The 14,689-nt window shown below is 45.6% G+C and overlaps 1 protein-coding gene across 1 annotated transcript in view; it reads left to right on the plus strand.

Annotated features, from left to right (window-relative positions):
* The window catches only part of LOC311242895 (glutamine--fructose-6-phosphate aminotransferase [isomerizing] 2-like), a 139,926-nt gene that overhangs the window by 91,063 nt on the left and 34,174 nt on the right, over positions 1-14,689 (plus strand). Inside the window, 3 exon segments of the mRNA XM_084331958.1 lie at positions 10,325-10,423; positions 12,043-12,168; positions 14,274-14,332. Coding sequence (XP_084188084.1) covers positions 10,325-10,423; positions 12,043-12,168; positions 14,274-14,332 — 284 coding nt within the window.

Here is a 14,689-nt window from a genome sequence, read left to right on the forward strand (position 1 = left end):
ACTGTAGGGGTCGCTAGTGTCCACAACGCCCAGGACCCACCCATCAGCTTTTTCCCACCCCCTAACACTGCCAATTGTGTTAGTACGAACGACCAGCCAAGCTGATAGCAACGCCGAGAGCTGGGGCTCGAACCCGGCGTCTCCAGCGTTGGTGGCGAGCGACTTGCCCACTACTACACCACCTAGTGTGTCTTTTAAGGGTGAGAGTGAGTTTAACCCATCGCACCGCTACTCGCCACAGTCACTTCGCAACATCTGAAGTCCATCATGCCTGCGCCTCACGGTACCACCCGTTACATATGTACAGATATAGATATAGTATAGGGCGGCTACGTGGCGTAGTGGGCAAGGCGCTCGCCACGAATGCGGAGACGCTGGGATCGCCTGTTCGATCCCAGCGCTCCACATTGCTTTCAGTTTAGCTGGTCGTCCGTACTAATACACATTGGCCGTATTAGGGGGTGGGAAACTGATGGGTGGGGATCGGGCGTTGTGGACAGCGACTCCTACAGGTCGGTTGGTGCGCCTGCGCAGTAGAATCAGGAAGTGTCGGGGGCAGCGTGAGCCTCCCACGCGTTACTCCTCGCCACTGAGAGATCGAGCTGCGCAGGTGAAAAGATGTGACTGCTGTTACCTCAAGTACCGGAGGGGACTCGTGCTATGTATGACTTAGTCCACATTGCAGCCGGCTTGTGGGAGGCAAGAAACAGCGTTCGTGACAGGGGAGGGTTGAATTGGATGATACGAAATTGGGATGGGAAAAAAATATAGAAAAATGGGAGAAAAAGTGGATAAAAAAAAAAAGGATATTGATATAGTATCTACAGAGACAATTAGGTTGGATAACACCAACACTTCCATGAGAATCCACTTCCACCCTGAGCCGACTGAATTGAAAGTGCGTCGAAGCCAGGAAGCCAACCTCGCCGACCTATATATACAGTGGCACTACCTACCTACGCCCGCGATGCGGCGGTTTGTGTCGTCGTGCACCATCCGTGTGTGAACAGAGCAGGTGGAAGAAGCAGTAACTGGCTGAACAGGTGAGGGAGGTATATATATATATATATATACACGTCGTACACACAACCTGCGGTCTCACAGAAGCCAGAGGAGCTGCTCTTCATAACAAACGAGCGACGACGCCTCGTCTGGCTCATGGGGCTGCTGGCAAGTCTCCGCCGCCTAGAAACACTGAGTCGTTGCCACTGTGAGTGAGAATGTGAGGCGGGGCAAACCTGTTCATCAACAACACGAACACCGGTGACACTGTGGTGGAGGAGGGGGGGGGGGGGGGGGACATTCTTGGCGACGCTCAACAAAGTGGGTCACGCAGGGACAAAGAATCCGTTGGGAATATATCCTGGAAATATGATGCTTCTGAAACTGTGTGTTGGATTGGATTTAGTTTTTTAAGAGATGTTGCTTTATTGATCCCCTTGGGAAAATGCACAGGCTTCGTATAGCATCATGGGGGAGAGGGGAGGTACAGGTATGGGCGGGGTAATGGAAGAAAGACATAGATATAGGCAATAAAACTATAATAAAGATAAAGATATACAGTCTCTAAACAATCAAATGAACTCTGAATATAAGAATATGAGAAAACGGTGTAATCAAAGGTGCAGATCAGGGTCTGTATAGAATAGAATAGAATTCTGAGGACAACAGCAGAGAGGGTAGGCTCTTTTAACTGAATACTGTGTACATCATTTTGAAGTGTGTGACTAAATTGTGTTGTGGAAATTGTTTGTAATTAGTTTCACCCAGCTGACAGAAACTGGAGGTGTGGCCTTTGTGCATGTAGTTAAGTGGGCACTTGTGACAGTTTTTCTGCTTAAATACCAGCTTTTTCTCTGTTGGATTCATTCTGAGGACAACAGCAGAGAGGGTAGGCTCTTTTAACTGAATACTGTGTACATCATTTTGAAGTGTGTGACTAAATTGTGTTGTGGAAATTGTTTGTAATTAGTTTCACCCAGCTGACAGAAACTGGAGGTGTGGCCTTTTGCTGCAGGTGTCACTCATCAGTAATTAGTGATAGTGATTTAAAGACTTGCTGGCATAGCGTCAGCGAAGCGTCGAGAAACGAAGAGGGACAAAGAGGAGGAGTTTTCCTGGAGTTCACCGCAGAGGGATCCACCGATCCACCCAGTGCTAAGTACACCATAATCCCATATTCCCGTCCCACTCTGCTATTTCCCTACTATCTCGCTTCCTCCCTAGCCCCTTCAACCTCCTCCTACCACTCTTGACACCACAATGTGCCTCATACCTATATCCACAATCTGCTCCTCAAGAACAGAATCAACCCATCCACGCCAGTTTGCTAGCAACCCGGCTAATCTCTCCTACCCTCCTACAGCCACTAATACACCTGTCACAGTACAGGGAGGCTTATGGAATTGTCAATCAGCAGTCAAGAAAGCTGACTTCATTACTGCCTACGCCCATAGTCTAAATCTGCAGCTCCTGGCTCTAACTGAGACCTGGATAACCCCCAATAACTCGTCAACACCTGCAGCATTATCTACAAACTATAACTTCACTCACACACCTCGACCCTCCAGACGGGGTGGAGGCACTGGCCTCATGACATCTCCTTCATGGGCTACAAACCTAACGCAACTCCCAGAACTGTCACTCTCCTCCCTCGAATATCATGCAGTATCTGTCTCTAATCCTTTCAATCTCACCATTGTTACACTCTATCGCCCTCCAGGTCCCCTCGATCACTTCACAGATGAGCTGGACATGCTTCTAAGCTCCTTACCGGAAGATGGTACCCCGCTCCTTCTATTGGGCGACTTCAACCTGCCTGACTCATCTCAGTCGGTCCCAGTGGTCTCCCTCCTACAACAATTTGACCTGACTCCCACTGCCATGCCTCCCACCCACAAAGCAGGCAACTCCTTGGATCTCATATTTTCCCGTAACTCCAGCATCATTAACACCACGGTAACTCCCCTACATGTATCTGACCATTCCTTCATATCCTTCTCACTAACTCTCATGCTTAACCGAAAAGTCTTCACCCCAACTCAAACCGTCTCACTCAGACGCAACCTGCCCTCCCTATCCCCCTCCACCCTCTCCTCTGACATAATATCCGCTCTACCTTTGAGTGACACCTTCTCTGCTCTCCCCACAGAGATGGCAACCTCCACCCTCCTCTCAGCCCTTGCAACCTCCTTCGACAAGCTCTGTCCCCTCGTTGAGAAACCTGCCCGCCGTTCCCCACCCAGTCCATGGCTGACGGATGCAGTGAGAGAACAAAGACAGGTCCTGAGAGCGGCTGAGAGGAAGTATAGAAAGTCACGCCTCACTGCTGACATCGACACATATCACAACCTCTTGTTAACATTCTCCAAAACCATTACTAATGCCAAAGCTTCTTTCTTTCACCATAGGATCGAGGCCTCTGCCAAGAATCTTCGCAAACTGCATGCTACCATGTCCTCCCTCCTCACTCCCCCCCCACCTCCTCCTCCCTCATCTTTTTCTGCCGAAGACTTTGCGATCTTCTTTGAGGAAAAAGTGGAGAACATCCGCAGCTCCTTCTCCCAACCCCCACCCATTCCAAACGCTGAATCGAGAACCTCATCCTTCACTCTGTCATCTTTCTCTCCCATTACAGAAGCCGAGACCCTGACACTGGTAACGTCGAACCGTCCGACTACATGCCAGCTGGACCAGCTACCCTCCCCACTCCTCCAGACCATAGCACCGGACATCCTCCCATTCCTAACTGCAACCATCAACTCCTCACTCAACTCGGGGGTGGTCCCCACCTCCCTAAAACAAGCCAGAGTCACGCCCCTCATAAAAAAACCAACCCTGAACCCCACCGTCATAGCCAACTATCGCCCTGTCTCTCTTCTCTCCTTCCTTTCTAAAACACTTGAACGTGCTGTATCCAACCAACTTACTGCTTATCTCTTACAGAATGACCTCCTAGACCCCAATCAGTCTGGCTTCCGGACTGGCCACTCCACAGAAACGGCCCTCATTGCGGTCACAGAGGCACTTCACTTAGCAAAAGCGAAAGGCCTCTCCTCTGTCCTGATTCTCCTAGATCTATCTGCAGCCTTCGACACAGTCAACCATCAGATCCTCCTCGCGGCCCTCGCAGGAATGGGAGTGGCTGGATCTGCGCTGACATGGCTGACATCATACCTCAATGACCGCTCCTACCAAGTGTCATGGAGAGGGACTCTGTCGGCCACCCGCCCCCTCCGGACGGGTGTCCCCCAGGGCTCGGTCCTAGGACCCCTTCTCTTCTCCCTCTACACTAAATCACTGGGTAACATTATCACATCTCATGGCTTCTCATATCATTGTTATGCCGATGATACTCAACTCTTCCTCTCCTTCCCTCCCTCAGATATCCACGTCTCTGAGCGGATCTCGGCCTGTCTGTCCGACATCTCCGCCTGGATGACGACCAACCACCTCAAACTGAACCTAAGCAAAACAGAATTGCTCCACCTGCCGGCCAAATCCTCCCCCCTGACCGACCTCTCCATCACAGTCGAGAATGCAGCTGTGACCGCGTCGCCGACCGCCAAGAACCTTGGTGTTGTCCTCGACGACCAGTTGAACTTCTCTGCTCACATCGCAGCGACAACCAGAACCTGCAGATTCCTCCTGAGCAACGTCAGAAGGATACGCCCCTTCCTGACAAAAGAAGCCACCCAACTCCTCGTCCAATCAACAGTCATCTCCCGCCTCGACTACTGCAACGCACTGCTAGCTGGCCTCCCGGCCACTGCCACCAAGCCTCTTCAACTCATTCAAAATGCAGCGGCCCGCCTGATCTCAAACCTACCGAAGTCAGCCCATGTCACCCCACTTCTTAGGGACCTGCACTGGCTCCCCATTGCTGCACGTATCCGCTTCAAGGCCCTCGACCTAGCATACCGTGCGGCAAAGGGAACCGCTCCCGCCTACCTCCGGTCAATGGTCTCTAACTACACACCCTCAAGACCCCTACGCTCTGCGTCTTCTGGCCGCCTCAGATCTACTCCTATCCAAGCTCCCGGAGGGTCATCAAAGAGAAGCCGCCTATTCTCAGTCCTTGCCCCACAATGGTGGAATGAACTACCCATCCCAGTTAGGACAGCCGAATCCCGTCCAATCTTTCGCCGTCGACTAAAGACTCACTTCTTCAACCATTATCTGAAATGATAAAAAAAAAAAAAAAAAAAAAAAAATCTAACCCCGACTAACCTTAATGTCATGCACTTGTCCTAATAAACTAACCTACACTGTAACACGCAACACTTTGATGAACATTGTTACTCAGCTGATAGAGTTATACCCTTCTTGCTGTCTTGTCGCACAGAACTTGTAAGTCGCTTTGGATAAAAGCGTCAGCTAAATGACTAAATGTAAATGTAAATGTAGAATAGAATAGACTTTTAATTGTCATTGCACAGTATACAACGAAATTTCAGGGGAGCTCCCACAGACCGTAGTACATAATACATACATGAACACATAACACATAACACTGTACATAACAGAATATTTTAAATAATAAAGTGCATAATGGGTGGTAATCAGAGATTATCAAGTGCAGTGGTAAGTGCATGGTGCACGTGAGGGGACAGTCAATGAGTGTTTAACAGTCTAACTGCTTGGGGGAAAAAGCTGTTCTTAAATCGTGTACTCTTAGCATGTATTGACCGGTATCTCCTCCCTGAGGGAAGGAGCTGAAAGAGGTGATGTGCTGGGTGCGACTGGTCCTTGATGATACATTTGGAGCGGTGGAGGCAGCGGGAGGTGAAGACGGAGGTGATGTTTGGTAGAGGAGTCCCGATGATCCTGCCTGCCGCCTTCACCACCCTCTGTAGAGCCTCTTGCTCTGCCTTTGTGCAGCTGGAGAACCACACAGACACACCGTAGGTCAGCACACTCTCAACCGCACAATGGTAAAAGTTGACAAGGAGATTTCGTGGCAGGCCAGCCTGCTTCAGCTTCCTTAGGTAGTATAGGCGTTGCTGAGCTTTTCCGATCACTGAGGCGGTGTTGGTGCTCCAAGACAGGGTCTCACTCACACTGAGACCCAGGAACTTGAACTCAGTGACCCTCTCCACTACTTCGTTGTTGATGAGTAGAGGGGAGTGGTCAGGCCTTGATCTTCTAAAATCCACTATAATCTCTCTTGTTTTCTTTATATATATTTCTTTATTTCTGTATGCCCTCCTATCAGTTATATTTTACGTAATAAAGAATTAGAATCTGAATATATACTATGAGTACATAAAGTAAACAGTATAGCTACACAGGTGCAGTATTATACGCAACAACATACCCTAACTAACTGGCATGATATACGTCATACGTTATAAGTTGTAGTCCGTGCAGGTTAGGTGGTGAGACATTTCTAGTAGTTCTCGAGTTCTTTCGCCGTTAGTTCTCCGGCTGCTGGCCCACATTAAACACATGGGCGGGATCCACAAAGAATGGATTGCACGGTGCTAGTTGCACCCTACTTACAATTCATTATGAATTGAAAATGGGGGATCCTGGTGTAAACAAGACGAAAGTCTTTCTCTGGGTCTGCATCCCCTTAACAATTGTGTGTATTGAGCCGTACTGTATTCTACCCATTCTGCAATCTGTTAATAAAAGTTTCAATCATTCAATCAATTTTATTAACAGATTGCAGAATGGGTAGAATACAGTAAGGCTCAATACACACAATTGTTAAGGGGATGCAGACCCAGAGAAAGACTTTCGTCTTGTTTACACCAGGGTCCCCCATTTTGAAATTCATAATGAATTGTAAGTAAGGGTGCAACTAGCACAGTGCAATCCATTCTTTGTGGATCCTGCCCATGGTAAAAGGAACAACACGCTCTTCTAAAAGCTGGAGATAAGAGAGAAAAGCAGTCACATTTATGATGTTGATCAGATGTTATAGATTTGGAGCTGCTCCACAGATAATGAACGGGGTCACTGGCTCTGTGGACTTTGTGACGAGATGTTGAGCAGATGAGATGTTGTGGATGTTCACGGCACCATAGCAACGGCTGAGCCATTGGATTGGTTGCCCGTTCAGAGTGGGCCGATTGCATGGTCCCCCGGAAGTTGTATCGTTGCAGTGTTCTCGGGGGGGAAAAACACTCATCCGATCGATACCGCGTTCCCTTGGGCCGAGCGTGACGTAGATCGGATTAACGGTTCTAGAGATATGCGAAGGACTATAGCGCCACCATCTGGCCAAATGGCACCAGATTTTGACACTGGTCCCCTCTGGCTCCTGAGCAATACACCCGGCAAGCGTGAGGTCGATTGGATGAACAGTTCTTGAGATATTATGCGAAGGACAGACACGCCTTCGTCTGGCCAAACGGCACAGCGTTAAACACCAGACGCTGCTGGGTACTCGGCAATACACCCGTCGAGCGCGAAGCTGATCGGATGAGCGGTTCTCGAGATATGCAAAGCAAAGACACACACACTCCTTGTAGTTCTTTCGCCGTTAGTTCTCTGGCTGCTGGCACACATTAACCCTTTCACTGCCGCACTACCAAACTGTTAACCCTTTCACTGCAGGCGGTCAGGTGGCGTAGCGGAAATTGTGCTCGTCACCAATGCAAGAGGCTGCGGTCTCGACTCCCGGAGAGTCAGCATTGCCTTGGCTTGGGCTGATCGCTATACTAACTCGTTTGGCTGAGTTAGGGGGAGGGAAGCCGTGGGTGGGTCCTGGGCGTTGTGGACAGCGACCCCTACAGTTCGGTCGGGGCGTCTGCACAGCGAGGGTAGGATCTGGAGAAAGGTAGTGTGACCGTCCACACGTTACACTCTCCCGGTGAGAATCTGCGCTGCCAGGCTGGCTGCCGGCTGGCTGCACATGTGTTGGAGGAAAGCATGTGACAGTCTCCGGCCTCCCGGACCAACAGTAGGGGGGGGGGGGTGCGCAACAACCAGGAAGGGGGTTGGGAATTGGCATAACGACTAACAGTGGGATGGGAGAAAAATCGGAAAAAAAGTAGGAGGAAAAGGATAATAAAAAAATAAAAAATAAAAATCACTGCGACAATACACATAATGTTAACCCTTTCACTGCCACACTACAGAAGGTTAACCCTTTACTATCACACTACCGATGGTAACCGTCAGTAGTGTGATAGTAAAGGGTTAACCTTCTGTAGTGTGGCAGTGACAAGGGTTAAACACATTAAAAGGAACAACGCACTCTTCTAAAGCTGGAGATAAGAGAGAGAGAGATCATTGTTAGACATACAGTATATGGCATCCCAGTTGGCACAGGAGCTACGATGGTCACTCTGACCTCTAGTGTGTGGGCTGTGTGCTATTGACAACATATTGTATCAAGATTGTTTTGACTAATATTACAGTTATAATTTGCAATAGAGGACTTTTTTACATTTCAAAGGTTTTACGAAATACCTTCATAAGTTATACAATGGTAGATTGTTAGAAAACCTTATGTCATAGTATTTCTGCTCCAGTAGGTGTGACTGCACAAACACCTATCATTGTCACCACTTCACTCATTGATCGCTTGTATTATGAAAAGGAATTAAAACCATATAGCCTATTAGTGCAGCCTTCCCACTATATTGCATGTATTCATATCACACTATTATCAAATACTCAATACAGATTCTACACACTACACTTGTTTCCTCGTATCATTTATGCTCCATATTTGATATTTGATACTCAGAATTCGTTGCACAGTGTCTGGCCTAAAGGATAGAGAGCTAAGATATTCTAAAGTATCTGGGCAGAGAGAGAGAGATCTCTAGCCTCCACTAAACCGAATAATACTCCCATGCCTTGGTCTAGAATCTAAAGTACAGACAGACAGGCACACTGTAGCTCTGGGCAGAGCGAGCGAGAGAGAGAGAGATCTCTAGCCTCCACTAAACCCAATATACTCCATTACCTTCTACCAAGCAGATGTTTACTATTGCCTTGGCACACCTCCAGTGGCATATTCCAGAATACACACACACGCACACGCACGCACACGCACACACACACACACACACACATGCATGCACACACACACACACACACACACACACACACACACACGCACGCACACACACACACACACACACACACACGCACACACACGCACACGCACACACACACACACACACACATGCATGCACACCTCTATGTTTGTTCATCCTCCTCACCAGGATGAAGGCAGGGTTATAAGAGCCCCTTTCATGACTGAGTGATGTACACACACACACACACGCACGCACGCACACACACACACACACATGCATGCACACACACACACGCACACACACACGCACACGCACACGCACACGCACACACACACACACACGAAGCTCCTCCCCTACTATTTTTTTGATTATTTCCCCTCAGCAAACTGACTTCAGCCCTGCTGAAGACGATGATGCTGAGCCAGTCTGTCTGCACCCAGAGATGCTTTATACGTTTATAGAATAGTAATGAGACTCTGAGGCTCGGAGGCAGTTTTGACACTAAAAGACACAGCGGCGACATTTCACTGTTACGTTTGCACTCTGGTGGGAGGCCACGCTTCTTTTCGTTGTAGTACTGTACTTGTGCTGTACGATGATGACAATACATTTGAATCGAATCGAATCAAATATAATCTAATGTTATGTGGTGAGTGCACTCATACCATAAGCATTGTTAGTTCAACATAAACGATGTACCTTTATTCCCTGCGGTTGATTTTCTTTTGGTCGAGCAGACATTATCATTTTGGGGACATTTTCCTGTTTGTTATTGTAGTGGGGGCAAATGTATGGGAAACATATATTTTATATGTTACATATATTCATATATTTAAATATGTATATTTATTTAAAGGGGAACTATTTTACTATTTATTTCACTATTTGGGCACTTCTACACAATTCCTGTGAGTCTATGGAACACCTCTGTATTTTTTATTTTTTTTTATTCATTGTTTTGTATTTCTAATCAAGTACTCAAAAACAGCATTTTTCTACCTCAAGATCTTAAGCCGTTTTGAGGCTGGGCTCCAACCACTGTAACCCTAACCCTAACCCTGCCACATCAACTGCCACATTATTATGCAGCTGAGAAATCTCTGACATCACAGATATGCACATTTTCAGATGACCCAGTTCAGTGAGGGTGAATATTGTGAGAGGAGAATTGGAAGAATGCACCAATATGAGAATTAGAGACATAGATCCTATTAATATAAGTCCACATAGCTAGGAAACAATGCTAAACACTGAAAAAGGCCATTTATAAGATAGTTCCCCTTTAAAATAAAACTATCTTTAACCACTGCTTTCTTGTCTTCCAGGCGTTGCAGTAGATGGCCCCAACAAGTCCGACATCAACAATGGCATCTGTCTGATCAAGAAGAGAGGGAAGGTCAAGGCTCTGGACGAGGAGCTCTACAGTACGTCTGCCCACTAGTGTTGTCACGATACTGGAATTACGATCTTCGATACGATGCCTTGAAAAGTATCGATATTCGATACCATTTTCGATACCACAGGGAAAAAGGTTCAATCTTAAAATGTTAAAAGAAGAAGAAAAAAGATAAATATATATATATATTTTTAAAAAAATTTTGCTTTTGTTGCTGGTTGATTCTCCTCAGCTTCTCTCTGGTACTATAAGAGAAGATAAATATAGCACCTTTAAAACCCTTTGTTTATCTTTAGATCACACATTTAAAAATAACTAAATGATATAATCTTAGAAATTAAGTAAACACTGTAATCTGTGTTGCATGTACCTGACAAACTGAACTGTTTGTATTACAGTCATATTCCAACTTAACTGAATGCACATGTGTGTGTGGACTACTGTACTATTACAGGTATTGAAATAAACAATGCAACTTCCTTATAAAAAAAAAATTATATTGCGGGAAATGAGTATTGAAACCGTTTTAAATATTCAGAATCGATATGTATCGAAAAATCGATATTTTTGACAACACTACTGCCCACACAAGCCTTCAGTGGAGCTGCGTTGATAGGGAGCAGCTTGAAGTCTATTTCCTCATCAGCTGCTGATATTAGGAAAACGCCGCAACAGCAAACAAACGCCAGCCCGCTAAGAAGAATGTTTACGCTGTCAACTTGAAAGCCGCCTGTAGACCGTTTCAGACGCGGTCGAACATAAACATTCTACGTTTATTTCCCGTTGCGGTGTTTGCTGACAATATCTGACATGGAAATAAACGTGGGCGTTCCCCCCGTAGCAACGCAATACCACTGAAAAGGTCTGCGAGAGATATAGACCAACGGACAGTTTCACAGACGGCAGTATGTCATAGCAGGGTAAACGCAGCTGGAGTAATTAACTTACTACACTGGTACGCCTAAATTAAACTGATTCATTGCAAAGAGAAAACAGTTTACCCTGCTATGAAATGTCTGCAAACAGGTTATAGATTGTTGAGGTTCCGATTATTTCTTATTATTAGAGCGGGGGAAGATAGGGGGGGGGGGGGGGCAATTATTATTATTGTTATTTTTAGACATTTATTCTACATCTACAATGCAATGAATAATCTATCTATCTATCTATCTATCTATCTATCTATCTATCTATCTATCTATCTATCTATCTATCTATCTATCTATCTATCTATCTATCTATCTATCTATCTATCTATCTATCTATCTATATCTATCTATCTATCTATCTATCTATCTATCTATCTATCTATCTATCTATCTATCTATCTATCTATCTATCTATCTATCTATCTATCTATCTATCTATCTATCTATCTATCTATCTATCTATCTATCTATCTATCTATCTATCTATCTATCTATCTATCTATCTATCTATCTATCTATCTATCTAGTCTGTCTGTCTGTCTGTCTGTCTGTCTGTCTATTTACCTTTATTTATCTATTCATTCACATTATTCTCCTTTACTCTTCCTCGCAGCAGTCTTTGCTAATCACAGAAAACACACAGACATTATTTTGTTGTCTTTACAGTCAATCGCAAATAAATGACAATAATCAGCGTGGTGTGTTTTGTCCCGATCAGAGAAAGACTCGTTGGACCTGGACGAGGTGATGTTCACTCACTTTGGCATCGCTCACACGCGCTGGGCGACACACGGAGAGCCCAGCGCCGTCAACAGCCACCCTCACCGCTCAGACAAGGAGAACGGTAAGGGGCACATACTGTATACGCACGTGCGCCCGCACACACACACATACATACACACATACACACACACATACACTTGTCATTCCAATAAAGACACACACACATACACACAGTATGCACAAGTTTCAAGTTTCTTTAATAGTTGTCATACAGAAGTACAGAATACTTTCATACAAAATGCTTCTTACTGTTACGCTCCAGAGACTGTGCTAGACAAGATAGTATCAAATAACATAGTATAGCATGTAATTTAGAAGAAGAAAATGAGGTCACAGTGTTCAGTATAGACATATGTACAATGTTCGAGACATATGTACATATGTCTCGACATATGTACAATGACACATGCACTTGTCATTCCAATGAAACACACACACACACACACACACACACACACACACACACACACACACACACACACACACACACACACACACATACACACATACATACAGTACACACATGCACTTGTCATTCCAATGAAACACACACACACACACATACAGTATGCAGATATACCTGTTATTCCAATTAAACACACACACACACACACACACACACACACACACACACACACTTTCATTCTAAGCGAATACCCACCCATCCACCTCTCTTAACGCCTTAGTTTACGGCATGCCACTTGCGCGGAAGTGGACTGTTGGAGGTACGTCAGTAATGCCTTCAGGGTACGTAACACATGTTCACGCTGAACTTCAAAGCACCGGAGAACCTGTTCTAGAGCCACTACCCTGAGGAATGTTTCAGAAACAGGCATTAGGCGTCAATCACGCTCAGCCTTTACTAAATATGCCTTGGTTTCAGTCACAAAGGTGATACAAATGGTCATCTCTCTCTCTCTCTCTCTCTCTCTCTCTCTCTCTCTCTCTCTCTCTCTCTCTCCAGAGTCAGACAAGAGGATAGATACCAATTAATTTCCTCTCTGTGTGCATTCAGTAGAGAGCTATCTGGCTGCCAGCCAGCCTAGCTAAGTACAAAATGAATGGAAGCGGATACGTATCTCAGCTAGGATCATCGGATCATCATCTTCCAGAGTTTTAAGCTAGGCTAGCTAATCCGTATCTGCTTCCCTTCCATTCATTTGTGCTAAGCTAGGCTACCTTGCTTAGGCTAGAAATTGGTATCTATATCTCCTTGTCTGAATCTGGTGAAAGACGGTACTCGCATTTCCCATAATGTTGGCGTGTTCCTTTAGTATTTTCTGTGATTGGCCCCAAGTTATGTATTACCTGCCTTCACTCTCACTGCGTCCACTTCTGTCATATACAGTGAACGTTGCTGTTTTTTGTTCAAGGGGTATGTGGTTGAGCTTGATTCAGGCATAAAGATTTGAGTCCGGCCCAACCCAACCCCATAGACATTAGGTAAATATTCCAAGGTAAATGTAGGTAAAGTAAATGAAGGTCAGAGCGTGACATTGTGTTTCCATTCCTATCTATTATGTCAGTGCTATTTTGTCACTGATAAGGACAACCCGGTCCTGCTAGTCCTGTGAGTCTGTTTATTATCACTGATACTGTGTTGCCTGTGTTGGGCGGCCTCATCTCAGGTCTGCAATACAACTACCTACAATGATTTTTTTTTATGTCAAACCTTCTATGTAATTATTTGATTTAAGGAATTCAGATACAGGCCCTTTTAGAGGTCATAAATACGAATTAGGACCGTTAGCCATGACCTTCAGTGGTTCTATCTCAGATTCTCTCTCTCGTCAAAGAGAAGCAGGCTATTCTCTGTCCTCGCTTCACAATGGTGGAACGAACTTCCCACCACAGTCAGGACAGCCGAAAAACACGGCCAATTCCCCCCCCCGTCGACTAAAAACACACACAATATCTGAATGTGACTACATCATGCCACTTACACTATACATGCAATATACACTATGCACTCAAGACTGTAGCACCCAAGTTTCAACACTGTTTGACAATCATTGTTACTCAGCTGAAAGAGTTGTACCCTTACTGCTGACTTGTTAGTCACTTTGGATAAAAGTGTCAGCTAAATGACTCAATGTAAATCTACATAGTTTTTTCCATCCATAGTCTCTCCACCTCATCCTCTCTCTCCCTCTCCCTCCCCCACAGAATTCGTCGTCGTCCACAATGGCATCATCACCAACTACAAGGAACTAAGGAAATACCTGGTATGTCATCATCCAATGCTCCTTTCCTACGGGGGGAAAAAACCCACAAACATTGTATACTTTTGTATACATTGCAATACGTTCCAGCGGGGTGGGCGAACCCTGAGGGTGAAAGTCCTACCTATACGATCACAGGCTTCTTTTTCATTCCACTCAACAGCAAAGTACACTTAAGTAGTGTACCATAGGCATGTCTTTTGTTGACTCGCTCTGTGAGTCGCTTGGCACATTATGCTGTGAAGTGTCTTGCGATGTGGCAATGTTCAGTGTTTGCAATTGTAACAAGGTTGAAACCTTGCAGCGGTTTTTAGGCCCCTCTGTGTATAAACTCACTCCTGTAAGTTAAACACCCCCACC

The sequence above is a fragment of the Notolepis coatsorum genome (assembly GCF_963971535.1).
Source record: "Notolepis coatsorum genome assembly, chromosome: 16".
NCBI classification, from domain to species: domain Eukaryota; kingdom Metazoa; phylum Chordata; class Actinopteri; order Aulopiformes; family Paralepididae; genus Notolepis; species Notolepis coatsorum.